Below are 25869 nucleotides of genomic sequence, written 5' to 3'. Positions count from 1 at the left end.
TCATTCTGATTCATGAGCCAACAGGAGAGCCACGCAGGCTTCGAGGGGAGAAGAGCACGTCACGAGGACAGCTGAGAGCAAGGCCAGCCTTTGTTGGGGTGTGACCTGAGCAGAGGTCCGCTGGGCCTTCGGTGGGGGGGGGGGGCTGCCTCTCACTCCTCTCTCTTCTCTTCTGTTAAACACACACACCCAGAAGAGCATGAGGCATGGGACGACTGGATCCTAAAATTAAAATTCCAAACTGCTTTGCATAACTGGTTGTTCAGAGAAGCAGCAAGTTGGCGGCAGGCGGTGGCCACTTCCAGCTGGAACACCTCAGCCACGTTCATGGTGGTGGGGCTGCGGGCTGAGGTGCAGGTGTTTAAGGCTGGGGTCCCAGGGTCTAAGTGCAGAGATCTCATGGGCAGGTGCTTCTCCTGTTGCTGGCGGGGCCAGGCTGTATTAGGTTGCGTATTTGAAGCTTTAAATTGATTTAAGCAGCTCCCTGCAGTGGCAGCTTGGCTGCACAGGATAAGCGTCATGAATAAAGAAGGAGCAGTAACCCAAGAACGTGAGACACTGGCTCCAGGTGCTCCCCGAAACCGAGAGAGGGACGGGCGTCAGAGAATCAGAGCATCAGAGCCACCTTGACCAAGAGGAAAAGAAGCTGCTAAACCTTCCAGCTATTTCTCAGGGGAACAGTTTTGTTTGTTTGTTTACTATGTTTTTTGTTTTTAAAGACGGAAAGAGTCTCGCCTTAGGGAAGAAAACAAATCACATGACTGGTATTGTATTTAAAATCCACTAGTCCTAGAAAGGCAGCTGATTCAAAATTCAGGTGTTGTTAAAAATCTAAAGCTGGATTCTGACGCCTGCCTTGGTACGAGCTGTCCACATTTCATGGCGAGCTCTTCCCCATCTGTGGAAGAGATTTCCTTTCAACTTCAGAGCAAGAATAGAAAATAAATCCCTTTGTTTCAAGTTAGGCTGGAAGAGGGCATAGACCTAAAGATACTCTTGCATTTTCCTCAAAATTTCTAACCATTGCAGTATGTGAACCGATTGGCCAATCTTGCCATCACAATCATGATACATTCATTTATTCAATAGCGTTTATGAAGCACCAAGTATGTATCAGACACAGTGTTAGGAGTCTATGTTCAGCACCATTATGTCAGTTAAAAATATTTCTTGAGCACTCACCCTGCTGACAGGTGTCTGCTAGACTCCGGGAGAGAAATACGGAGGTAACTAAGATACATTTCCTATTTTTTCAAAGTCACAAACTGGCCAAGTTCATTTAACTTAACCCCATTCACAGAGAATTTAAAAGTGTGAGACTGTGAAGGAAAAAAAAAAAGATCACAGAAGACGGAGAATTGATGGCGAGGAGAAGGAGTCCAGAGATCTGGACGGCTGACAGCACTCAGAACACAAGGAGCTGCAGGTAAGACTGGCGTGAGAGCCCCGCTCAGGGGACCGCTGGCCGGGGCACAGCCTCCAGCCAGCAGGACGGGAAACTGTGACTTGGGGTCTCGTGCTAAACTCCGTTCTGTTGTAAAGGAGCAAAACAAAGGCTTCCAGAAGGACGAACTAGTTTTCTAAAAGCATATCAAACGTCCAATAATAATACAGCCCTCTAGAGCGGACAAAACAAAGGCTGTCGGCATTGGAAGTCACACGGATTTAAAATCTTACTCAGACCTAAAGATGAAAACCATTTTAGTCTAAATAGAATCTTAAGACAGTCTTTTGTATCTCACTTAGCTGTGATCTTTCTGTTCCCACGGATCCAGGCAACAATGTCATGGGACTCGCTCACACATTTTTTTCAATATGAGTTGAACGACACGCCATCCAAAGGAAGCAGACTTTAATGACGTCAAGGTCTGCGCGCAGGACGGACGTTTGGCCCAGGGGATCATGCTCTGCCAGCGGGGGTGTGGCCCGTGCCTCCGATGGTAGCGTGAAGGACAGACTGGGAGGCCCACAAATGAGGTGGATGCTCTCCAGCAATCCGTGGCCACGGAAGGTAAATAAACCAAAGAAGGAAGGAGACGGGGGGGCCGGCAGCACGTCTGCCAAGCATCATGGGAGTCACCGTGGGAGCTCTGACAACAGGTAAAGGAGGCAGCGACTAAGGCTGGGGATGCCCGCACCCGGCGACCTACAGCTCACACAAGACCCCGATGGCGGGCGCTGATGGGACGCCCATTTCACAGATGGGGCAACTGCAGCCCAGCGAGACTAAACAACATGCTCGCGGGCACCCTTTCTCCTCTCTGGCCTTCCTCGCCCTCAAGCTGCATAGCCACAAAAAGCCATGGCATTTATCCTCCGTTTTCTGCATCTGCCTTGCAAATAAACGCCAACAACCAACAGTACTTGAATGCAAACACCCCACAAGTAACGACTCGTCCCCTTCCCGAGGAGAGGGACAGCATGGAAATAAATGAAGCCATCATTCTTTATTGTCTGTGGGCAGGGATCTTGGCTTGGTTTGGAAGATTAGTTGCCAGATAGACAATTCTTATTTTATGTATTTTTATGCATTTATAAAGCTCATTGCCGCTTGGCCGTATGCCATAAACCCCAAAGGGACCTTGGTAATTTAAAAAGAAGATAAATTTTTTAAATGGAACCTGTATGGTGGTTCAGAAAATGGGGACAAAGAGAGAAATAAAACTGGAGTCAACAAGAACGGATAGGCCGGTGCACGAAGCCAAGCCTACAGGCGGGTATTTCAGGGCTACGAAGAAAAAGCGATCCTTCAGACGAGACCCACAGCCCAGGCTGCAGCGGGGTGGACCCGACCTAAAGATGTGCTTTATTTGCCCCGCGCGATGGTTTGCAAATATCCGAGCAAACACTCAAAAACTACGAGTCTCCATCTAAAACCCAAATTTCTGCTTCTCTGGAGAAACTCGCTCGTCCTCGGCCCCACTTGGGATCAGCCAGCGGAGCTGCTAGAGTCCTCTTCCTCTAGATGGTCACTGACTCTTGAATTGTCCCTGTCTCCACCCCTCCCTCCACCTCCCTCCCCTTCCTCTTCGCTCATTTACATGATCTGCCAGGCCCTGCAGGTCTTAGAGTTGGCAGCTCCCACCCACACACCCAGAATACTCAAGGCAGAGACCAAACTACTGCTTTTCCCAACATTAGCCATTTACGGTCACTTGGGGTCACTCTGCGAAGCCAAGTCCCAAAGGCTGGCTCACTGGCGAGACTGCTCTCCTTCTGAAACCCTCAGGCCCCCACATTGTTGACGCTTCTCTCACTGAGCGGTGGAGAGCTCCCTCTCTAGAATCTGGGCTGCCTGGGGCAGAAGTGATGGGTCAGTGTCCAGGCCCTGCCTGAAGAAACTGGCAGTTTCCACTGTCTCTTGGGACGTTGGCTCCTAGAACTGAGTCACCATGACGTGAGGAAGCATGAGCCACCTCGCAGAGAAGCCCCTCTAGGGACGCTGTGCCCAGCACCGACTCTCTATGTGAGTGAGCTATTTTGAAAGTGGCTCCTGCAGCCCTAACTGAACCCCGCTGTGACACTGCTGGAACCGAGATGAGCATCCCCACGATGCCCAGGCTGAATTTCTGATTCATAAACAAAATCAGTGATTGCTGTTGCCGTGTGCTTTGGGGGCACGGTTCTTTACGCAGCATGGGGCAAACAGAACACCAAGGGCTCTCACAGAGGACCGGTGGGAGTTGGGAAGACGCGCTTCCCTTGACAGTGGTCTGCGCAGCCTCGTCTCACCTGGCCGATGCGCCTTTGGAACCGCCATGTTCATCACTCGTCCTGCATCCTGAGGTTTGGGGGGAGATGCAGTGAACCTGCAGATCCCCGACTCTGAAGGGGTGCTGGAGGTCAGGCTGTCTGTGTACTCGTTTGTCCCTGCCGTCAACTGCTCGGAGGATGTGTCTGATATGAAGCACTCCGTGATGGTGAACTTGGCGTGCCGCAGCTGTTCCTCCATCTTGGCGTGCTCGTAGGCCCTGGCCAGCTCCTCGTACGTGGAGGAGGCACTCTCTGTGGAGACCATGCTGCTTCGTGCCCGATCTGTGCGGGCGGCGGTGGGGGGAGAGAAAACAAGGCAGGGGGTTTGTCAGCCCAGGTCTGCACTGACCGGTGGCTCTCTGGGGCTTGGGGCGCTCTGTCCCCGGACACCGTGCGACCCTGCAGGACTCCCGGGTCTTTGTCTGAGGACTGCCTTTGTCACCGTGAGGCAAGCTTCTTGAGACTCAGCAAAGTGGCCTCAGGGTGTCAACTGAATCCCTGGAGTCAGAGGTCCCCAGCCGGGGACATACCCTGGGATCAGGAAGACACTCCCCTGGCAAAGTTCTGCCTCTAGATAAGACAACGGGGAGCCAGCGTAAATGAACTGCAGTGCCCCCTCCACCCCCTGCTCTGTCTCGCGAGTCCACTCGGACCCCAGAGCATCATTCATTGGCGGGGAGGCCGCGAGCTCTGCGCTCAGCTGCTCAGGCCTCCGCGTGGCGGGAAGACGCAGTGATGGTCAGACGTGAAGCTGTGAACTGCAGGGAAACTGGCCCCTGGGCAGAAGTCCCCAGACCCCGGCTCCTCCTTTGTGTCTGCCACCGTTTCTGGGGCCCAGAAAACAGCCCGGGAGATGAATCTCTGCCTTGTAAGCTCACTAAAAAGTTCTCAAGTCACCTCTGTGGAACTCTGAGCTTCTTGTAACAGAAGTAACTGGCATAAAAATAAACGTACGTGGTGACACCCCACCTCTGGAAGACTATTTTTGAAGTATATCCTCCAGAACAAAAGAAAACGAGTATTCAAGCTCCCTACAGCTATTAAGTTGAGATATAATTTCTTTTCAAAATTTAAAGTTTGGTTGGGGAGGGAGGGTCACCCAGTGCTACACTCGGGCTGTCTCCTCTCCAGAGTGAAATCTGGCTGGTGGCTGGCAGAGACGAGGTGACTTACCTTGTCATCAGCCCTTGTTTAACAGTCAAATGGCTCAGCCACATCCCCTAGAGAGGGGGCCGTGACCTTGTCATGTAACTTCAAGTGCAGCGTCTTCATTCTGGAGGTGGCAGCGGGGCAGACGCCCTCAGGGTATAATCAGAATGATTGTAACCATGTGGGAGAACATTAAGACATTTCTGTGTTTTTCTCAGCAGGGCAGGAACTAAAAGGGGGGAGAGCACATGGGTCTGAGATTCGGGACGCCTGCAGAATAGATTCCCTTGGTTCTGTCTGCAGAATTCACCAGGCCCTGGACGTCACCACTGCTGTACAGTGGCATTGGTAACTGTTAAGCACCTAACAATTTGAAAGTGGCCTTGAAAGGGAATAGGTGGGGGGCCCTGAGGCCCAGGGTGGGCCTTGCTCGTCCCAGGAGAGGAGGAGGCATGCAGACCCTACCTGTGTCTTGTGAGGGGCTGACGCTGTAACTGTCACTCTCCTTGTCCATCGACCCCGCAGCCCTGGGCGTTGGCAGCCTCCAGTCAGTGGTGAGGGTGTGTGTCGACACGGTGGGGTGGGGTCTGTTGAGAGTCCACTGGCTGGCGTATCGGTTTCTCGCCGTGGGCCCAGCCTTTGCGTTCCTCCTAGTGGTGGGATCTGGAAGGAACCAGAACAGGGTCTGTCTTTGTCTCTAGGCAGGTGGTGAGCCGTGATCAAGGTGCTGAGTGGGGTGCTCCCAACCCAGCCCTGTGACCCACCCAGCAGGTGGCTTCCTCCAGGAAGCCCTCCATGACTGCCCCTTTCTCTTATGGTCGGCCTGAAACATTCACGTGATACCTAAACACTTAACCCAGCCCTGTAGGGAAAGAATGTTCCATTTGGACTCAGGAGTTACAGATTTGAGTCTTGCTCTTGGCTTTGAATAGTTTCATGACCCCCTCATATCACTTCCTGAGAATCACCACCTTCTGTCCAAGGAGGGAGTTAGGCCAAATACGCTCTCAGGTGGTTTCCTTTCTACGGTTTTGCCTTGAAGGGGTTGAACTGTGTCCCCCAGATGAGATGCGCACATCCTATCCCCAGTACCTCAGACTTGCAATCTCGCTTGCAAATAGGGTCATTGCAGATGTAATTAGTTCAGATGAGGTCAGACTGGGGTCAGGTGGGTCCTGGAGCGAGCATGCCTGGTGTCCTCACAAGACAAGGAGATAGACCAGGGAGGAGGGAGCCGTGGGGTGATGGAGGCAGAGGCTGGAGTGCGGCAGCTGCAGGCCGATGCACCTGCAAGACTGCGGGCCACTGCCGCAGACTAGGAAGAGGCAGAGATGGGCCCGCCCCTGCAGGTTTCGGAGGGGGCATGGCCCTGTTGACACCTTGACTTTGGACTTCTGGCTAGCAGAACTGTGCAAAAACAAATTTCTGTTCTTTTAAGCCACCCAGTTTGTAGGATTTTGCTATAGCAGCTACAGGAAAGTAAGCAGGTGTCTCCTGAATGTATTGTCTTGTATTTACTCATTGCCTTTTATTCAGCAATTAAACTGCAAGTTCCTGGAGCAGGAGGAAGAGAGATCTCTAATCTCTCTGCATATGGTAGCATCTCTTCAATGGACTTGTCCGAACCTGGACAAAGACTTGGGTTATTCAGTGTGGGGAGCAAAGGGTTAATGCGTCTCTGGCTCTCACAGGTCCACCATCTTCAGAAACACACAGGTTTCTGGAAACAGAGGCGGGAGCCAGATGGGTTTCACGGTCTCTAAACCTGGAACCAGAGACAACAGGTCAATGGCGTGGATTGGGTTCTTAGCTCAACTCCTTGCTGAGCTAAGAAAAAAGATGTTCCAACAGCACAGAATGTTGGACACTGGAGTGGACGATCTTGCCTTTTCTGGAACTCTGTAGAGAAGGGGAGAGGCTCAGTTACCTGGAATGATTTTTCTGGGGATCCAGCCCAAAGGCCACATAAGGTCCTAGATACTTCTCTTCCACTTTGGAATTTGCTGCTTTTCATAGAGGAATTTTATGCAACAATATTTCAGTATGATTGGGCCACTTCTGAACACAGCAGCCTCTACTGACTGCTTACTAATAATTGGATTTCAAAAGAACAAAACCGAGAGGGCCGGCCCATAGCCTTATTACCCAGACTCAATTATGTGTGTTTATGAGCCTGAAAGTCTCTCCGGGGACGGGGGCAAGGGTTACATCCTTGGATCATCCCGCAGAGCCTGCTGCAACCCCCGGCACAGAGCCCCCTGGGTGAACAGCTCAGGGTCACTCACAGATGAGGCAATGGAAGCTCAGAGAGGAGAAATGACACAGCTGTTAAGTGATAAAAATGGAGCTCAGGACTCCACCTGTCGGTTCAGAGATTACCCATTACTTGGCTGTAAGCATCCTCACGCCTGACATCTAAGTGTCCTAGTACAGGGTCTGCAGACCCTCACTCGTTTATAATTCCATGTTGGGTCATGGGAGGCAGACGCTTGAACATCATGGAGTGACTTTCTTTTTAAATGGAGGATTTTCCTTTTTGCAAGTTTCTAGTTATTGGACTTTGAACCTAATCCATCATTCGACAATCCTGGAGAGAGGCATTCACATGGCAGCCAAATCAATATATTTTAAGATTTCCTGGTTCATCAAAATGCACCGCCTTGGTGCATAATTCTCCGGGGCATTGATTTTTAAGACATATTTCATCCGTTACTTGCAAAATTCCACGGAAGACTTTATTGGAAGACTTTTTTTTTGCCTTGATTAGAATGTAAATGAGTTATGCTAGAACGCCAAGCTCTCTGGACAGCAAGGTATGAATGATAATTGGGTTTCTCTGCTGAAATGCTGAGAGAGAGAGATCCTCAAAGAGATAGAAAAACATTCGCCTGGGTGGAGGCTAAGTGCCCTCCAGGCGCTGCCGCCCGCCCGGTAAGTGGAGCTTAAACAGGGGAGCTTGTTATTTACATGCTAATGAATCTTTTCCAGAAAACCACCCAGTCCCTTACATAAGTTTTCAGGGTTCTCATTTTTATTCTTCTTTAAGTTTCTTATAACTACAGCTGTGAATCAGGTTTGCTCCCGGCGTGGATGCTTGTGAAAGAGGGGGTCAGACTGATAGTCCCACTTCAGGGACACAATTTCCTCAAACTCGCCAAACCCTCAGGACTGTGTCCCTCCTGCCCCGCTCGCCCACCAGTGGTGCGGCCGCGGCTTTCACGCGGACGGCCCTGTCCCGCCGAGATCACCCTGTTTGGAAAGTTTCATGATCAAGTTGCAAGTTTCAGCCTCTACTCAGGCCGGAAACCTTCTCATTAATTTTGTTCATGACCCCTGTTTTTCCTCGATGAGGACAGTTTTACCAGCAGCCTGATAGCGCTGGGAAAGGAGGCCACGGTATTACCTGCTGTTCGTTCTGCTCTAAGCAAGCATCGTAGGCGCAAAGCTGTCTCAGTGGGTAGAATATTTGAGGAGTTGACACATTTGTTTTTTTAATAATCAGATTTTTTGGAGCTGTTTTGTACCTGAACTGAACTTTTCTGGGACAGCAGCTCAAATAAAACTGTTACTTGGACGGCATCGGCAGCCTCCTTTTTGGACCTTACAGGTAAATCCATTAACCAAATAAATGCTGGGGTTTACTGCCCCCGGGGGGAAAGTATTATTTGGGTCCCCAACATTCTAATATAAATAAAATTTAGTGATGAGGCATCATGCTTGCTAAACAGCCAACGAACAGAGGGTGAGTGATATAAATAACTCTTGGCCTTTCAGCCCTGGGTCTGAACCTGAATGAAGCTTCTGCTCATTGAATCAAATTATTTTAATTATCCTGAACTTGGGATAAGAGAGGATTTTGTGGATAATAGGGTTATAAAACATGCCACGTGTACTGTGACGATGGTATTAATCTGCTTTCAGTCTCTGCTGTTGCTTTTCATGTCTTACAGACGCCGAGCCCTCGGATTTGCGTGATGAATTACCAGTTGTCTCGCAGAGAAGATGAAGCCGGCAGGCCTGAACATTCCTATTATTTAATGAGCAAATATTCATCAAGGGCTTATTGTACACCAGACTGTCTTCACCCCATCAGGTATTTTCCTGCAGTATGTCTGGTACCATCTGAGGGGACAGAATATGCATTGTTTTAAAAGTTTCAACAAAAAAGATTTAATCCATGTCGTCAGCTTTCCTTATTTAATATGTATGTAAAGTCTATTATGTCCCTAGATGTCCTTTAAGAAGCGTCAGCCCCGTTTAGAGGCAGCTTGGAGGGGCTGAGAGCAGGGCCTGGGAGCGAGCTGAGTTTGATTCGGTTTCACTGCTCGCTGGCTGTGACCTCATCGATGTGCCCACTTCCTTCATCTCTGAGACTGGGGTGAGGACATCACCCACCACCAGTGCTGCTGGGAGGCAGACATGGGTGAGGCTGGCGGGCTGGGGCCTGCAGGTGTTGGGGGCGCAGTCAGTCTGGGGCTTCGCCCAGGATTCCTGAGTGACAAGCACTTGACAAGGGATGGGACATGTCCTGTTTAATGGGAAGATGGTGACGGGAGATTTGGTAGGTTGATCAGGAAGGCCAGAAACTCAACTTGGAGAGATAGACAGAAAGATACCCATTAAAGCCCACAAAACTAGATACTAAGGGACACCTGCGATGCTGAAAGGTCTTAACTAGGAGAGCTGGGGAGGATGGAAGCCATGTCCTGCTCACTCTCCAGTCCAGCCCTGTGTAAACCAGGGGTGCTTGGTAAATGCTCTTTGCACGAATGTACGAATGATGAGTGAATGGATGACTTCCAGGAAAATATGACAAAACAAGCCTGGGTCAAATCTAATACTGACCGCTTCACATGTCTTGTACTCTTGCATAATTTGTGAGTAAAAAAGTGGATTCAGTTTCTCCAAAGCAATGATATCACTGATAAGTTTCTGCAAAGTGTCCTGGGAGGAGCTGAGTACATATGAAAAGAGACACGTCTAACTGGGTAAGGAGATACAGACACCCAGGCGGTCAGACGTCTCAGGAAACAGAGAGCAAAGGGGGAAGAAAGGGATTGCCCAACTCCTATTGAAAATTCTAAATATCCTTTCTCTTCCATTCCCTTTGAGACAGGAGGGAAGGGGGCAGGGAAAAACCTTTAAAAGAATGACACAGCCGTTGAGGATACGACCAAAACCAGATAGAACCTACTGGGCCCAAGACGGCGGAAGATTCTACTTCCAGTGGACCTCGAGCTCATTGTAATAATTAGCTGCTAAACGACACTCCTCCAGGCACCCTGACAGCTCCTGGGCGGACCGACGAAAGGCCAAAAAGTGGGCAGGGCCCCACTCCCGGAAACCCTTGCCCCTTCCCCAAAACAGCTGGAACAGTCCCCCACCTGTTAGCCTATGACATCCCCCAGAGCATGGAAACTAGGCACCCTGCCCCCGGGACTGCCCTCCCTTCTGAGACGGACCACATTCTGCCCACGGAGTGTGCATTTCTCTAATAAACTTGGCCTTCACTTTACTGTGGCTCGCTCTCGAATTCTTTCCTGCTCAAAGCCAAGGACCCTCTGGTCAGGGCACATCCCAGGGACACGCCTGAGACCTGGGACATGGCTATCCTCTCACGCCTCGTTTTCCTGTAACATCTTACTCTTACTTCAGAAGCTGAAGTCAGGCAGTACTTAAATGTATTTACTGAAGGTCCACTGTGTGTTGGACCCTGTGGCAGGAGCTGGGGACACTGGCGTGAGTAGAAACCCAGCTTCCGAGTGCGCCCTAACCCACAGGAGGGACGAGAAGTGGCTAGAGCCAAGGACACAGCCGAGGCGGGAGCTCCCACAGGCTGAAGGAGAGGAGCAGCACATCACTGTTACTTCTCCCATCCTCGTGCTTAGAATTTTTGCAACTCTTTGGCAAAGTAATGAAATGCTTAGAAACGTAACTTCTACGATGCAATCATTCCAGTGTGCAAACAACATATTTTAAGTGTTCTCCTTAAAAATAAAAAATTTTAATAATAAAAAGTTAATTTATTAGCCCTGGTTTGGAGCCCAAGTGTCTGTACTTTGAAAAGCTTCCCGGGTTGTTCTGATGTACTGTTGGCACCGAGAACCACCAGTATATACAGAGGAAAATACAAGACCAGAGGGAAAAAACTCCTACAATAACCACATATTACAACAGAAGAATGTCTTCTGTAGCTGAGGAAACAGACCATGCACGGATCTCTGCAAATGCGCCAGATCGCAGTGAGAGGGACCTGTTCCAGGGGACAGAGGTGACACCGGGGCAACACCTGGGCACAGGTGACAAGCTCTGGGGCACCAGAAGCAAGCAGCGGACTGGGCTTCCGAAAGCGCAAGGCTTCAGCCTCCGGGATAACCTGCTGGGGGCGAGACACGCACCGTTTCTGCTTCCAAATAAAAAACGCAGTGCTCTTAGACCCTCACAATGCGGTTTTCAAGGAATTGCTGATGAACAAATGATCCCAGAGATCTTTTCCTAACGGAGAAAGTTCTGCAGATGCTAAATGAATAACTCTATTTTTTTTTGGAACTAGAGACTGAAGCTCAAATTTGAGTAGATTCGCCTTGTGTTTGTAAACATTATTTCAGTTCATCACAAATGAAAGCAGCACCATTCTACAGGCTGTAGCTGTTTCCATGGGATGTGACCGTCGCAAACCCCGGGCGAGCGCCCCAACCTGCTCAGATGGAATGGAAACGTGTCACTTCTGCCTGCAAGGTCCAGGGCGAGGTCCTACCAGCCCAGGGCGGCCGGGTCTCTGGCCCATCCTCACCCCCTTCCCCCTCGATCCCTGCACTCTCATCCCACTTCTGTCCCCAAAATGCCTTAGGTCTCCCTCCCAATCCTTCTGCCTGGCAGGCCGGCTTCCGCTGGTGACGCAGGCCGTGGCTCACACCTTCTCCGCCGTGCAGGTCTTCCCAGAGCCTCAGACTGAAGCAGCGCCGCCCACGGTCCCCCCGCCCCGCGGACTCTCCGTCACATCAGTCTGTTCTATTTTTCCCTAGTACGAACTGATAACCGATAAATGCTTCCGTTTCTTATTTAAGGTTTGGCTTCCTCCACTGAGATGCAGTGAATGTCTCTCTGCGCCTTGTGAGGTACCCCCATCGACTGAGCACCGGAGCCACATGGAAAGTCATTCCTTAATAAACACTTCTGAGTTTGAATGAAGGAATTCTTAACGTGCCCCAAGCACGCTCACACCCCTGGAGCCATGAGAGAGACACCTCCACGCCCCTTCCGTCGGCCTCGGGCCTGCCACACACCTCCCCCTGGCTGGACTTCTGCCTGTGGCTCGGACGCCGGTCTCTGCGGGTTTTCTGAACGGCCGTCACGTCGGCCTTCCCTCTGCTCTGGGGCCGACGGCGCGGCCGGAAGGCTCCCCGGGCTGGGGCGTCGCGGCCCCTCTCTGGCCTTCACTACTTATGACCAGCCTCTGTGTGTTTCTCCGCTCACTCAGCGTGGACAGGGATGTGGAAAGGCACTTCCTTTCACCTGGCGGGAAGGACTGATGTGACGGGAGCCCGGCAAGCTGGAGGGCTTCCATGTGGCAGCCCTGAAGGGGAGCAGACACGGTTCCTGGGGTTCTGTGTGACACACGTCTAACCCCTGGGGAAGCGTTTCTCAGCGAGGGGTCCAGGCCACCAGCACAGAATCACCCAGGGTGGCTGTTACAGTGCAGATTCCCGGCACCCACTCTAGACCAAGAGGATCAGACTCTCTAGGGGTGGAGGCCTGGAATGAATGTTTTAAACACGCACCGGGGTAATTCCGCTGCACACAGAAGACTGGGAGCCAGCTACCTGGCGCATCTGTCCTGTTTTCTCTGCCTCTTTTTTCTTCTCCTGCTAATGTCTCCATTAACTTCCGCTCTGACTGGGACAAAGGAAGGCCGAGGTCAACGATCCATCCATCCATCCAAGTCCCCTGGGGTCTCGAATCTTTCCCTGGCTTTACGGCAGTAAGTGGCTCAGAAACCCAGCAGCGCAGCGTCCTGAAGCAGCCAGAAGCAGCCCAGGCAGCTCGGGATGGAAAAGACAGCTGCCGGAGAATGCCAGGGACCTCGGAGCAGTGTTTAAGAGCAAGGCTCTCGGTCCTACACGCCTCTTCGCAAGCAAATCCTCACTGACACCACATTTATGTCTTCAGAATGGACTCATGTCACCAAAGAAGGGAGGAGGTGAGGTTACACAGAGGGGAGGACTGAGAGACGCCTTTAGAGAGTTCTTGAAAACAGTTTTCAAGTGAATTTCAGTGACTGCAGAACTGTTTTTCTACAGAGCGTGGTGGTATTCAGGAACCAACCCATTTGTTGCATAAACCTCAGTGCACTTTACAAACGCTTCCTAAGTCAGACATTGTAAAGAACAGCCGTCAATGGTATAATATTTACTTTTCTAATTATAGTGCTCTAAGAATGTAAGTTTTTGCAAAGAGAGTGATTAATGATTTAAAAGCTAGACATCAAAGCTTCCCAAAAGATAATCATCGGGACCTAAATTTCTCGGTCTTTAAGGAGATTTAGGAACAATTTCAATGATGAAGGAACAAGAATCTAATTAATAACTCTAGATACGTATTAGGGGATTTAATTTCATGGCAGTAATTAATTTCCATATAACATGGATGCAAATATTAATAACTAAACCAAACATAATCCCAGATTAGCCAGAAGTGTATTTTTCTCAAACAATGGTTCTGGAGAAAAAGCATGAGCTTGGAGGACAGACAGACCTGCAGCTGAATCCTGGTTTTACGATGTAGTATGTGTACAGCTTTGGGCTGGTTCCCTAACCTCTGTGAGATTCAGTTCTCCCATCCATAAAACAGGGGCTCTAATATCCACTGTGCAAGCAGGTGGCTTGCGGGGCTGTTGCAAAGGTAACAGACATGACCTCACCCTTCTGTCCCAGTCCTGGCACAGAGCAGATACCCACTAACGCTAACTCTTCTCCCGTGCAGTCTAAATAAAAACAAGTAACAACTTGACCTGAAATTGCTAACACTTTCAGAATAAACCAATGCCAAGAGTTACTGGCTTCAACTGACACAATTTTACTAATAGCTAAAATCAGACAGTAAGAGCTCAACGTCCCAGCCAACGACGTTACCATCCCTATTCGTTTCTTAGGCGCAGGGCTGAGAAGCTCCCCCGCCTTGTACTGGACAGGCACGCAGCGTTAACGCACGCTCAGCACGGACAACACTCACACAGGTTAACTGATGCTTGACTACTCACTGGTTCCCGGCCGAGCGTCCGAAACGTCCACCAAGGGCCCGGTGGCCTGCGACACCGATTGGTAGTGGACTGTGTGCGTCACCGTCAGGGACTTCTGTTTAGCTGCCTCTCCAAAGTCAGCATCCGTCAACAGGACCGTGGAGCGATCATCTACAGAACAGCGGGAACCCAGGAAGCCAGACACCGTTACCCACTGCTCAGGGACTCCCGGCCTCTCTCTCCTGGTGCTTGCGTTATTGTTAATAACAACGATGAAACAACAAAACAGTCAAGCGCTGCATTAGAATTACTCGGGAATGCTAAAATAGACGATCACCCTCAGGGCTTGGCTTTGGAGCATGAATGAAAGAGAACGACCACAGCAGGGTCCCTCCTCTCTCCTGGGACTCGGTTTCTCCTCATCAAGCAAACATTGACTTGGGGAGCCTGCTGGGCGGCTGTCCATTTAAAAGAGTTTGGGATTTATGTGTTTGTCAAGAGCTCTACTGAGACATCAACTGCCATGTCACCACCACCCGGGGACGGGACTGCCATTTAAAATAAGCTCTGTTTGCAGTCCTAGAAAAACTACACGGCGGTGGTCTATCCCGGGGTCACCTCTCATTCTGACCCTGGCAGGTGTCTGAGACGGGAGGTGGGGGAGGAGCAGACAGACCTGTCTTCAGGGTGTCTTGATTCCTGGACTGAAATGGCTCTGCAGTGTGTTACTTTTCTCCCCTCGTCTCCTGAGCTTTAACGACGCTAGAACACCCTTTAACAGACTTCTCAAAATGACTCCCTTGTCAGATTCCCCAGGTCCCATCAGCATAGGCACTTGAAGGTAGGGAGCTGGAGCCTGGGTGCAGGTGATGTGGAGGACTTTGGTGCTTGGAGAAGGAGTGGTTGGTTGGGCTTTGTGTCACTATTGGATCGTCTCAAGATTTTCCTTACTTTGTTATGATACTTTTCACACTTCCTTAGGAGCTTTTTGACTCCAAGGGAAAGTGGGTTAGAATGTACAAATTTTTCATACATTTTCAGGCACTGCAGCCTGGGATGATGCTCTTGTGAGTTTACCAGTCAGCCGGGACCACGCTGCAGCCTGCCCTGACACGCGACGGTGATGGGAAAGTCATAAACAACACAGCTAGACTTCTGTGCCCAAAAAAGGCCCTGAACAGAATGAACCTTACAAAATCCAATTACTCAGGGCTCTGGCAGGAAAGGAAAACCTCTTGAAGTTAGAATAAAATTTCTTGGCAGAGAAAAAGAGGCAGCCCTGCCAGGAAGTCTGCAGGAACTCCGCGCGTGGTGCAGCCCAGGCTGGTACTGCAGCGTGGGGAGCCGGGGCTCAGCTTGGGGGTCCTGGCCCGCAGCCCTCCCCCCCCCCCCGCAGATAGGGTGGCCTTTCCACCGAGACAGGTTCTTACGATTGGACCTGGTGTCAGAGGCCCAACACCCACGCCCGTTCTTCATCCAGAACACCGTGCTGCGGCTTCTACCGCGCAGCCCGGCCAGGAGCGCCCAGGGCACCTGTGGGGCTGGGCTTCCAATTTTAATGGGTCATTTCAAGCGCTGTCAGTTTGTGAAGTTAACCGTTCATTCTGGCTAGAAAATTGATGGCATTTTCCTATTGGATTCTTGTTGGCAGAGCCCAGAGCTCTTTAAAGCATCCAGTTTCTACTTCCCCAATAATTAGAAAATGCCATCGACCAAGCTGTCAGGCAGCACCGGGAGGTCAACGACTCTTGGTGATGGATGATCCTGCAAGGAATGGGCTGCATCCCTGGCCAGGGGTCGTTACTGTGTACAGAAATGACGGGCAGGCCTCCCTCCGGCGTGCGGTCAGTGGTGACTGGCTTTTAGGAGGCGATGCACTGCTCCCTGGATCTGCCTAGCCATCTGTTTTTTTCTTTTTCTTTTTATTGAAGTGTAGTCAGTTTACAGTGCGGTGTCAATTTCTGGTGCACAGCATTATGTTTCAACCACACATATACACACACCTATTTGTTTCCATATTCTATTTCATTATAGGTTACTACAAGATACTGAATATAGTTCCTTGTGCTCTACAGCGGAAGCTTGTTTATCTATTTTATATATATAGTAGTTAGTATCTGCAAATCTTGAATTCCCAATGAATCCCTTCCCACCTCCTTTCCCCCTGGTAACCATTTAAGAGTGTTTTCTATGCCTACGTCTGTTTCTGTTTTGTAAATAAGTTCATTTGTGTCATTTTTTAAAGATTCCACATATGAGAGATCTCATATGGTATTTTCCTTTCTCTTTCTGGCTTAGTTCACTTAGAATGACAATCTCCAGGTCCATCCACATTGCTGCAAATGACATTATTTTCTTTAAACAGCCACAGGTAGAATTATTTGGACACAGGTGTTAACAGTCACCAAAGGCAAGGCAAGGGCCAGGCGGGGGCCCTGCCCGGTTCCGCTCCTAACTGTCCGAGTGACCTGCCAGCTGCGTCCCCTGTCCGCATCCCAGCTCCAAAGTGGTGCCTTTTCCCTAGACTGCTCAGGAGGAGTAAGTTAACACACACAAAGTGCTTACAGAAGTGTGTAGAGCTCCTCTAAATGTTAGCTCTTCTTCTGATCGTTTCTGCGGTGGAAATAGAAAGTCTCTGATTCTAGAACAAATAGAACCATCTAGGTAAGCAGTGCAGGACAGCAAACTTCGAGTGGAAAGAAGCCAGAAGGAGTCAAGACACCGCGTTCTGGGTGGAAAGGCCGCTAAAGCTCGCCAAGCGTCTGTTCTGCCGTCGTGAAACAAGGCGGCCGGGTCTTTCCCAAAGTACCAGGGCGGAAGCTATTCCAGGATGTTGAAGGGGCACTGGGGGTGGAGAAAAGATGCCTGTGCAAAGACCCCTGTTTGCTGAGTGTGAGGGGATTTCAAATGTTTCTTGAATAAAGGCCCTACTGGAGCTGTGGAGATTACATGAAGTGAACTTCCAAGCCGGATCTTAGTGTGAAGCCTTCCTCAGTTTGTTAGATTACAGACGTTGGTTCTTTGGAGCAGCACAATAGCCTCTCCAGGAAAGACCCAACTTGGGTCAGAGCTGGGGGACTCTGCTCAGCTGACCTCTGTGGAGTCTCTAAGTTCATTTCCTCCCATATTTGCTGGTACTTATTCGTCTCCTCAGTAAAAGCTGTCTACCTCCTAACTTCTCTGCTCATGTAGCATTCAAGATGGTCTCATGTCTCATACTTCCCATGGCCCAGGGTTTGGGCTGAGAGGGCATGGCTATAGCAGCCACGTTGTGTAAACAGGCAAACAGGGCACCTTACCGATGGTCTCCATGGTGTCTCTCTCCTCGATCAAAAGCTGAGCCCTGGGTATGTCAATGTGCATCCTCAGGGTCTGCTGTTGCTTGCTCAAGGTGTCCGAAGTCCGGGTGTTCTTACTGGGGATAAAACAGGGGGAGGCATCAACAAACTCAGTTCAGGGGTACATTAGGCCAACACGTGCTTGTCCACTAACTCGGCTTATTATCTAATTATGTGAATGCCTGTGGGGTGCGGAGGGGAGGGAAAGAGGCACATGATAGATTTTTCTTCCTTCATTCAATTGATATTTATTAATATTAAATTTCGACAGCCCATTGTGAGGTTTAGAAAATATAATCATCAGTAGGGATCGATTCTACATCGGTCGACGGAAATTTGGAGTTTCCCGTTCCTTGTGTAAAAGCCAAATGAAACACACACATGAGAAACCACTCATAAACCAACACATTTTCATTTGTCAGATATGAGTTATTCCAGTGACAGCAAGAGACGGAGCCTGGGTACTGGCTGTTCACTGACTAGGTTTGTATTTATATCTGGAGTCATTTTATTTTTGTTCTAGTAACAAATCATAAACCTTGTTAACTCCCCTTGCATTAGTTTAGTTTTCCTAGCCCAAATTACACTTTAGAATAGAAAAAAAGCAATTACTACAAGAATTTTACCTCAAAATTTGTGTACCAGAAAATTACTCTCAGAGTGAGCTGTCTTCTAAAAGTAAATGAAAACAAGTAGTAAAACTGCATGGCAGAATCAAAGGCAGCCACAGCGCGAAGTAACAACAAGTCTGCATGTTGGACAAAAACCCGCAGAAGTCGATGAAGACCTTAATTAACAATCCAATTAGAAGAATGGTTGCTCAGTCTTTGCAGAATTTTAAGAATTGAGTAGATTTAAAAAAACATCCTCCAGAAGCAGCAGCCATTCGGATAATTTAATCAATGTGGTGATCTATGGCATCCATAAATTCAGCTCAAAAATTGCCAAAATCTGTTTTGAAATGGTCTGTAGAGCCTCGTACACTCAGTGACGACTCATCGCCGTGTTGGCCACACTGAGTGGAGAGCAGTCAATGGGAAGCTGTACTGTATCTCAGATGCTTTTTGCTACAACCAAGCCTTCACCAGGAGGCCCAGATCCTTCCTCGTCCATGAGCACTCATCCACTCTTGAACTACGTGGCTGAAGAATGTTAATAACCTGAAGGTCAAGTTCACTCGAGAAGTTTAATGTTTGCAGTCAGGGGTCTATGTTAATATTCTAAATTTTTTTTAATGGCTCTTTCCTCACCTGAGTGTCAACAAAATAGCCCATGAAAATGACAGCTTTTGAAAGGCACAGGGGCCCAAGGTAGGACTCGCTCTTGAACCAGATTTCTTGCTCTGCAGACGAGTAACTGGGTTACGTAGCTAGATCATGCTAATTACGCAGAGCCCAAATTCAAGTGCCTTGGCCTGAATTTCTTGCATGGTCTACCGACTCTTTTCAATTATTTGCTTAACCAAGGCCTCATTTTATTTGTGCGTGTGTTTTAAAGCAAAGATTCAGATATTTACACAAAACAGAAAGCACTGGTGACCGCAGTTATGTCATGCGGAAACAAGCGCTCTTTCCAGGAAACACACGGGGAACTGCTCCTCGGTGAGTCTCTCGGAGTCTGTTTCGGAACCTCACTAGGGACGGGCGCTTGTCCTCGCACCAAAAACAGCAGCGCGAGCTCGTTCCTCCTGCTCACCTCCTGCTCGAGTAGGGATGAGGCGGCTCTGCTCAGCGGCTCGGAGCCCCGCCGGCCTTCCTCAGCCTCAGGGTCTGCTGCCCCTCGGCACGGGCAGCAAACTACCCGCAGCCGTGCTCCACCGCGGCCGGCGCCCAGACTCAGCACATGATTTAACTTCAGGAACAAGGACAGTCAAAGCTGGAGGGAAATTCCCGCTCCCCCAAGGACTAAGCTGCCAAGCCCCGCTGCCGGAAGGCGAGGAAATGGCCCAATAAACCTTGAGATGCAGGGCTAACTGTTCCTCTCTCTCTTTGAACTTGCTGGTCCCTTTGCCTAGGACACACTCCCCCAGCTGGAGCCCACGTGGCCGGGTCCCCTCCTCCATCTCTTCAGGGGAGCCGGGCTGGCCCTGCGGCGGGGACACTCTGTGCTTCCTCCCCCGTCTCCACTCAGTCTTCTCCCCTTGTTGGGCACTTAATACTCCCCAGCAGGTGTTTAATGGATCCATCTCCTTTATTACCCCCCTCTCCCAACGGACTATCAGCTCCTTAAGGGATATTTTCATCCCTTCTGTCCCTGTGTATCCCTGGAATTTGGAACAGCATGTGACCAAAGTAGACACTGAACAAGTATTTGCGGAAAGTCTTGAATGAATTGCACTGTTTGGGGGCTGAGTGACGGTCCCAGAGCCCTTGTTTTGGGGGCAATAAGAGCCTTTTCATCTAAAAGGGTCCCAAGGAAGCTGTTTCTTTATCTTCACCTGCACTGCCATAGTTTACAATCTATTGTTATGTGATGGTTGATTCCCAAAATTGTAACAATTGATCATTAGGACAGCAGCAAACCTTCAAAAAAAAAAAAAAAAGCAATTTGGGAAAAAAAAAAAAAAACCTCATTTGTGACCTGGAAAAAGATTCTGGGTGTTTTCACTGTGGAAGCAAAAGTGCATCTTCATATGCTATGGGATCATGCTTAATGTATTAGTTATTATTGAAATACAATCGTCCACCATCCATTTGCCATCTGGTTGTCTGATTAAAATGACAGAGAGCTGACGATGGTTTGCAGAGGATGGTATTTCTGGGCTCAGCCAATAAATTACACGCACTTGCTACAGCTCTTTGAAGTCTTACTATTTCTTTAAGTTTTGTGGGAAAAAAAGTAATCATGGTGTTTGCATAGCATTCCCTTCTTCAAAATATGATATGGAACATCCCACAAGCATAAAATAACTGCGAGGGTATCGGCATCATCGCTCATTGTAATAGTCAGGTGGGCGTTTTTATCACCACGCGTATAAAAATATAAACATCAAAAACTAAACTAATTTAAACTCTCAACCAGAACCCTTCACTGTCTACAACTAGCTTTCTTAGGAATACTGGTCCTCGGACATTAACGACGCGTTGGTTAGTGCCTCAGGGCAAGCCAGTCTGACCTCTTAGAAGCCTAGTGTGTTTAAAAACCTTATTCTTGCCTAATCGTATAAAAGGAAAATCCTTCCTCTCTGAGCACGGTGGGGGTGGCACCAAGCAGGGGCCCCCCCGAAGGCTCTAGGATGTTGGTGTTTGCCCTGCAGTTGCCTCTGTCTGTCTGGCCCTGGGGGAACTAAGCTCGCCGAAATACTCGGATGCTTCCTTGTGGGACACGGACGGATAGTAAATGTCACATTCACCTGCATGTCACACAGAATGACAAAGCTAGAAACAATCTCAAATTCTTGTTTTCAGATGAGGAAAGCAGGACTCAGAGATGCAAAAGGATGCACCCCCCATCCCAAAACCATCTCGTGGCAGCACTAGGCCTAAACCTAAGCTTGTGACTCTGTGTCCTCACGGCCCCAGCCTGCTAAGTCCTCAAGTCCTCGCCTTCCCAGAGAGAACACGGAGCGGGGACAGCGAGGCAGTGCAACTCTGTACCAGTGGCCCTGACTCGCCTACACCTCCCGGGCCACGTCTGGAACGTGGCTTTCCTGACCCGGTCAGGCTGGGGCTGAGGCCTTCGGTTGCTTGGCCTGCTGACCTGCCAAACGTACATCGAGCTGGCCCTTCGTGAATAAAAGCATCGCTTTCACTTCTAAATTAATCCCAGAAAAATCCATCTATTTGAGGAACCCGGAAATTCCCTTCATTTTCAACCACATGCATCCTTTGGGAGAGAACCGCCTCGCACACCTGGAGCGGCCGTAATCACTGGTGTCCATGTTCCTAACTTCATGCCGGCAGCTGCAAACCGCAAACATCGTCATTAGTTCTCGCTCTTGTCAGTGGGCGGTCTTCCAGCCACGCTGCCTGCCTGCTAACAGAGAAGGACGGGGACGCTCTCTAGCATCTAACCTGGGCTGACGAGCGCGGGTGCGGGGACGTCAGAGAAGCCAGCGCCAAGTCACCCTAACAAAGCAAATACTGACCATGTTAGAAAACACGGACCCCGGGGTCACGGGCTTGGGCGGAGGCAGGGCTGATGGTCTGGGATGGATGAAGGAGGTGGCCAGGAGCTCTCTGGGGGAACGCGCAGCGCAGGAACCAGGCTGGGGAACACATCGGTGAGGAGGCCTGGGGTGGAGTCAGGGACGGGGCCACTGTGCTGAGCGGAAGCCTCACCCAATCTAAAGGGGGTGCTGGTAGCAGGTCCAGACATCCGTTATCACCTGGGCTGTGCCCAGTGCGACCAAGGGCATTTTCAGGAGAAGTCAGAAAGCCACCGTTTTATGTGAAATTTCTTGATTCTTAGACGCCATCAACAATTTCGTATTTTTAAGTCTACATTAGAAAATCTATTTTATTGGGTAGAGAACTATTATAAATCGAATGACTCTAGTTTATTTATTTGTTTTCCAGATGTTCTATCAGATTTGCTCAACACAAGTGCACACGTCTGGCTGCCTTCCACGTGACCACTAGCAAACAAGTACAGATATGCACAAGAGCACGGACTGAAGGCGTTTTATATAGATTTTCATAATCATGCAAGTTTGATCTAGCGTGATGTGGTTAGATAGACGAAGGATGTATTTTACAGACCATTTGTCTCTCTGAGCACTACTCTGAACTCCAGCTTCCTGCTACCAGCTACTTGACACCTTCACTGGACGTTTAAAAAATATCCCGAATTCAACACAATCCATGCAAGTCTTTTTGATCTGATCAACATGTCTTTCCTCCACCCTACAAAAAAGTCCACCCCAGCATCTATCTCCCTAATCCTGGCAAAGGGCATCAGTGTTTTTTGTTTTTTTTTTTTTAACATTTTTTATTGATTTATAATCATTTTACAATTTGTGTCAAATCTAATCACGCACACCAACTATTTCAGAGTCATCCTTGATTCCTGCACATCTGTTACCAACAATTCATACTGTTTTAAAACCAATAAAGACGCCCGTGGGAAATGTAACCTGTGAGCCAATGGTATTCAGCCTCTGACTTGGATCTTCAATGACACTGGTGATACGGGACATGACTCTCTGTGAATAACACAAAGTCCTAATTTTATATGCAAAGCTGGGGCAGGAAGTTAGAGCCAACTGCGGTGAGGTAGGGGATGGGAAGGGACCTACATCCCATCCACTTTATCTCCTACATTAGTCATCCTAAAATGACAATGTCAAGTTCACCATCACAGTCCTTGACATTTTTCTTACCTGGTTCCTAGACTCTGATTATCTCCCTTTCACTTTTGGTTTAATCATTACAATATAAAATACAAATACTGGAGTGCCTTCTATAGCTGTGAACATTCAACTACCCCTAGTCAGCCATCTACTCAATGGTTAAAAATGGGGCAACTCCAGTGCTGGGTACTCCTAAAACGGTGATGAAATAGGAGGCCGTGCCCTCCAAGACCAGACAGGGAGCAGACATTTGCAGCAGGAGTTGGTGAGTGCCTGGTGGAGGGATGCTGAAGGAGCTGTGGGAGCTGGGGACACGGAAGGTCCTTCTTGATCAGCCCATTGATTCTGGGGAGCACAACAGACAACCCATTTCACGAGGTGGGTTTCTTCTCGCCTGGCTGACTGCTAGCAAGAAGGCTTGGCCTCAAGGCGGCGTATCTGAGTGGAAGCAACACCAAAGCTGCTTATTCGTAACACGCCTCTCTATTCTCAGGTTTATGGGAAACACTCTATTGGTTGAGTCCAGGCTACAAGAAAACTACCTAGGCTGTGCAGAAGAGCGTAGTATCTGGGATCTATGTATCCAACTCTGCATGACATGGATATTCCGGTCCATAGAATGAAAGCTGTATGTTAACCACAAAATGGGTTATCAACTTCAGACTGTCATTAAAAGGAAAGAAACCATCAAAGCAAGTTGGAGATTGTTCTTTTAAACATGACATTTGGGATGCTAGGTCTTGTTCTTACCTCATGAGCATCTCAGCCAAACTCTTCGCATCTGGGGAAAGAAAGTTGATATTAGTACATGATAAACAACTCATTAACATTCGCTTAAGCATTTGTGACAAATACTCTACAGATTCAGATGACAATGGCCATTTTTAAATGTGACTGTATATCCAAATTACTACTAATGACCAAAAGTTTTATGGATTCCTTATTTCTTCTAAATGAGGCACCTATCTATCTATCTGACAGCATAAAGAGATAGCCACAGATCTCTCAGATGCTTGCTAAAGGTTTTATTACAATCTATTCATTTGTCACTTTTCAAAAACCCAATTTTACTTTCAGAAGGCAGAAATCAACATTTTGGAAGTAATTCATTATGTAATACAAATTCTACTCTCTTTGTTATCAAAATACCAAAATTAAAAAGATTATGATCACTTAACAAGGCATGTTATAGAGTTATGAGTCCCTTTGGCTGATCAAGGAATTGTATAAATGGAACATCACTGTGTCTGGAAACTTAGATGTTTATTTCAAATCAGAGATAAAACCCTTCTTTATTCCTTTTCTCTGAGGACACTGTTTACCAAGACCTGGTTATCACTCCTGACAAAAAGAAATCCTTCCTAAACATGATGCAAATCTTTTTTTTTCTTTTTTTTTACATTTTAATGGCATTGTTTTGAAATTCTCATTTCCCTTAAAATATAATTTCTTCTTTTTACACATTTTGTCCCAGCAAAAATGAATGTTTCCTTCCTTAGAACACAAAGGCCTTCTTTCTGTTTTTTTTTGTTGTTGTTGTGGCTCTCTAAAAGTCTCGATGTTACTACCTGCAGTGTTCAATGGACAGAACTTTCTGGAAATGGATTCAGCTGACTGTGTGACTGGCTCTAGAATGAAGACATGCGCATGCTGGAGCATTTCCATCTCTGGGCGCCTGACTTTTGAATGCAGTCGCTTTCACATCAGGGAGCAGGAAGCTGTAACTGAGAGGTGTGGGCAGTGACAGGGCCAAGCACACGTGGCCCGGCACCCCATGACCTGCCAGGCCTGTTGCCACTGGTGACCTCACAACGAGGCCCCGAGTCTGTGCACAGATGGGCTCAGTCTGGGAAACGAAACAGCTCGCTTTACCCCACCCACATAGCAAAGCAAAGACAGCAAAGTCGCGTCCAGTCTCCCAGCTCATGCTGCTATATTTATCTGCAAAGACACAGTAAGTATGAGGAGCTTCTCCACTTCCGGAATGATTTCACACTTGCAAAGTAAACACACACATACACACACACACACAGTGCCAGCAGCCTGGGATTAATTAGCTCTGTGTCGCAGCCGGGCCCTGGCTGGTTCAATTCTCTGAGTAAGAGAGGGGAACTCTGTGGAGCAGAACGCTGCACAGCAGCTCACGGTGTGAGGGGAACTCGGACTCAAACGTCTCCAGAAGGGACCCGCTCTCCTCGTTTTGCCGGCACCGCTGTTCTTGTTCTACGCCTGACGTCAGTCATCAGAGTTTTCTCTCCTGTTTATCTCAGTGTGTAAGGAATGGTGGCGTCCGAGTGAGCACAGAGGTCCCTCGGGGACCGACATGCTCCAACTGCAGATCTTCCGTGTCTGCATCTAGCAGGCGCCTCCATCCCCGCGCTTAGGGCCCAAGCCATCCTGGTCCACCCTCGCCACGCTTGTCATCTCACATCCCTTCCTCTTTTATCTTAGCTCCTACCTTCTCCTTCGGATTCATCTGAAGTTGTGAGACACATTATAGTCAGGGAAACTCACTTCTGTGAGTTCACCTTTAAGAAAGCTGAGAGCTGGTGGGGTTGAAAGCACAGTGATGGGGTCTGGACGGCACAGGTGGCACCATGGGCCAGCAGTGAATGGCTTCTGGGGAGTGGGGGACGGAGTGGACTGGGGTCACAGTGCAGCTCACGCCAGTTCCTTCTGGACGGCCGGCTCACGTCTGCTTGGTATCTGTCTCTGCCTGGGGGCTGTTATGCTCGCCTTTGGAAACCAGGAAACTGGGGCCCAGAGACGTTCAGTCATTTGCTGCAGCTGAGTGGGAAGTCATAGCGCATGTCTGTTGGTTCAATCTCTTTTTTAATCACTATCTCAAAGTCCTTTGTGGATTGAGTGCGATACACATCGTATCCGCAGGGACACCCAGAGGAGCAGGCGCCTCGTGCCAGGTGACTGAGGGACACATCCCGGGAGGGCACTGTCTCAGGTGGGGTCAGTCTGAAAGGATGGAAGCCTGCCCCCACCTTCAAGGGAGCATAAACTCTCCTGGGAAGAGTGCGCCACGGCACAGAATGAATGTGTGCTGGGATTTGGCCCTCCTTCAGGAAGCAAGGAGAGGGTCAGGTTGA

The 25869-nt window shown here is 49.0% G+C and overlaps 1 protein-coding gene across 1 annotated transcript in view; it reads right to left on the bottom strand.

Annotated features, from left to right (window-relative positions):
• The window catches only part of DSCAM (DS cell adhesion molecule), a 544552-nt gene that overhangs the window by 11932 nt on the left and 506751 nt on the right, over window positions 1-25869 (bottom strand). The window contains exons 28-32 of the mRNA XM_074373020.1: window positions 23519-23549; window positions 17440-17555; window positions 14162-14311; window positions 5368-5565; window positions 3733-4035 (exon numbers count right to left, since the gene is read on the bottom strand). Coding sequence (XP_074229121.1) covers window positions 3733-4035; window positions 5368-5565; window positions 14162-14311; window positions 17440-17555; window positions 23519-23549 — 798 coding nt within the window. The remainder of the gene's footprint in view (window positions 1-3732; window positions 4036-5367; window positions 5566-14161; window positions 14312-17439; window positions 17556-23518; window positions 23550-25869) is intronic.

This window comes from Camelus bactrianus, chromosome 1, assembly GCF_048773025.1.
Source record: "Camelus bactrianus isolate YW-2024 breed Bactrian camel chromosome 1, ASM4877302v1, whole genome shotgun sequence".
Taxonomy (NCBI): Eukaryota; Metazoa; Chordata; class Mammalia; order Artiodactyla; family Camelidae; genus Camelus; species Camelus bactrianus.
This window is presented reverse-complemented; position numbering and strand designations above follow the sequence as displayed.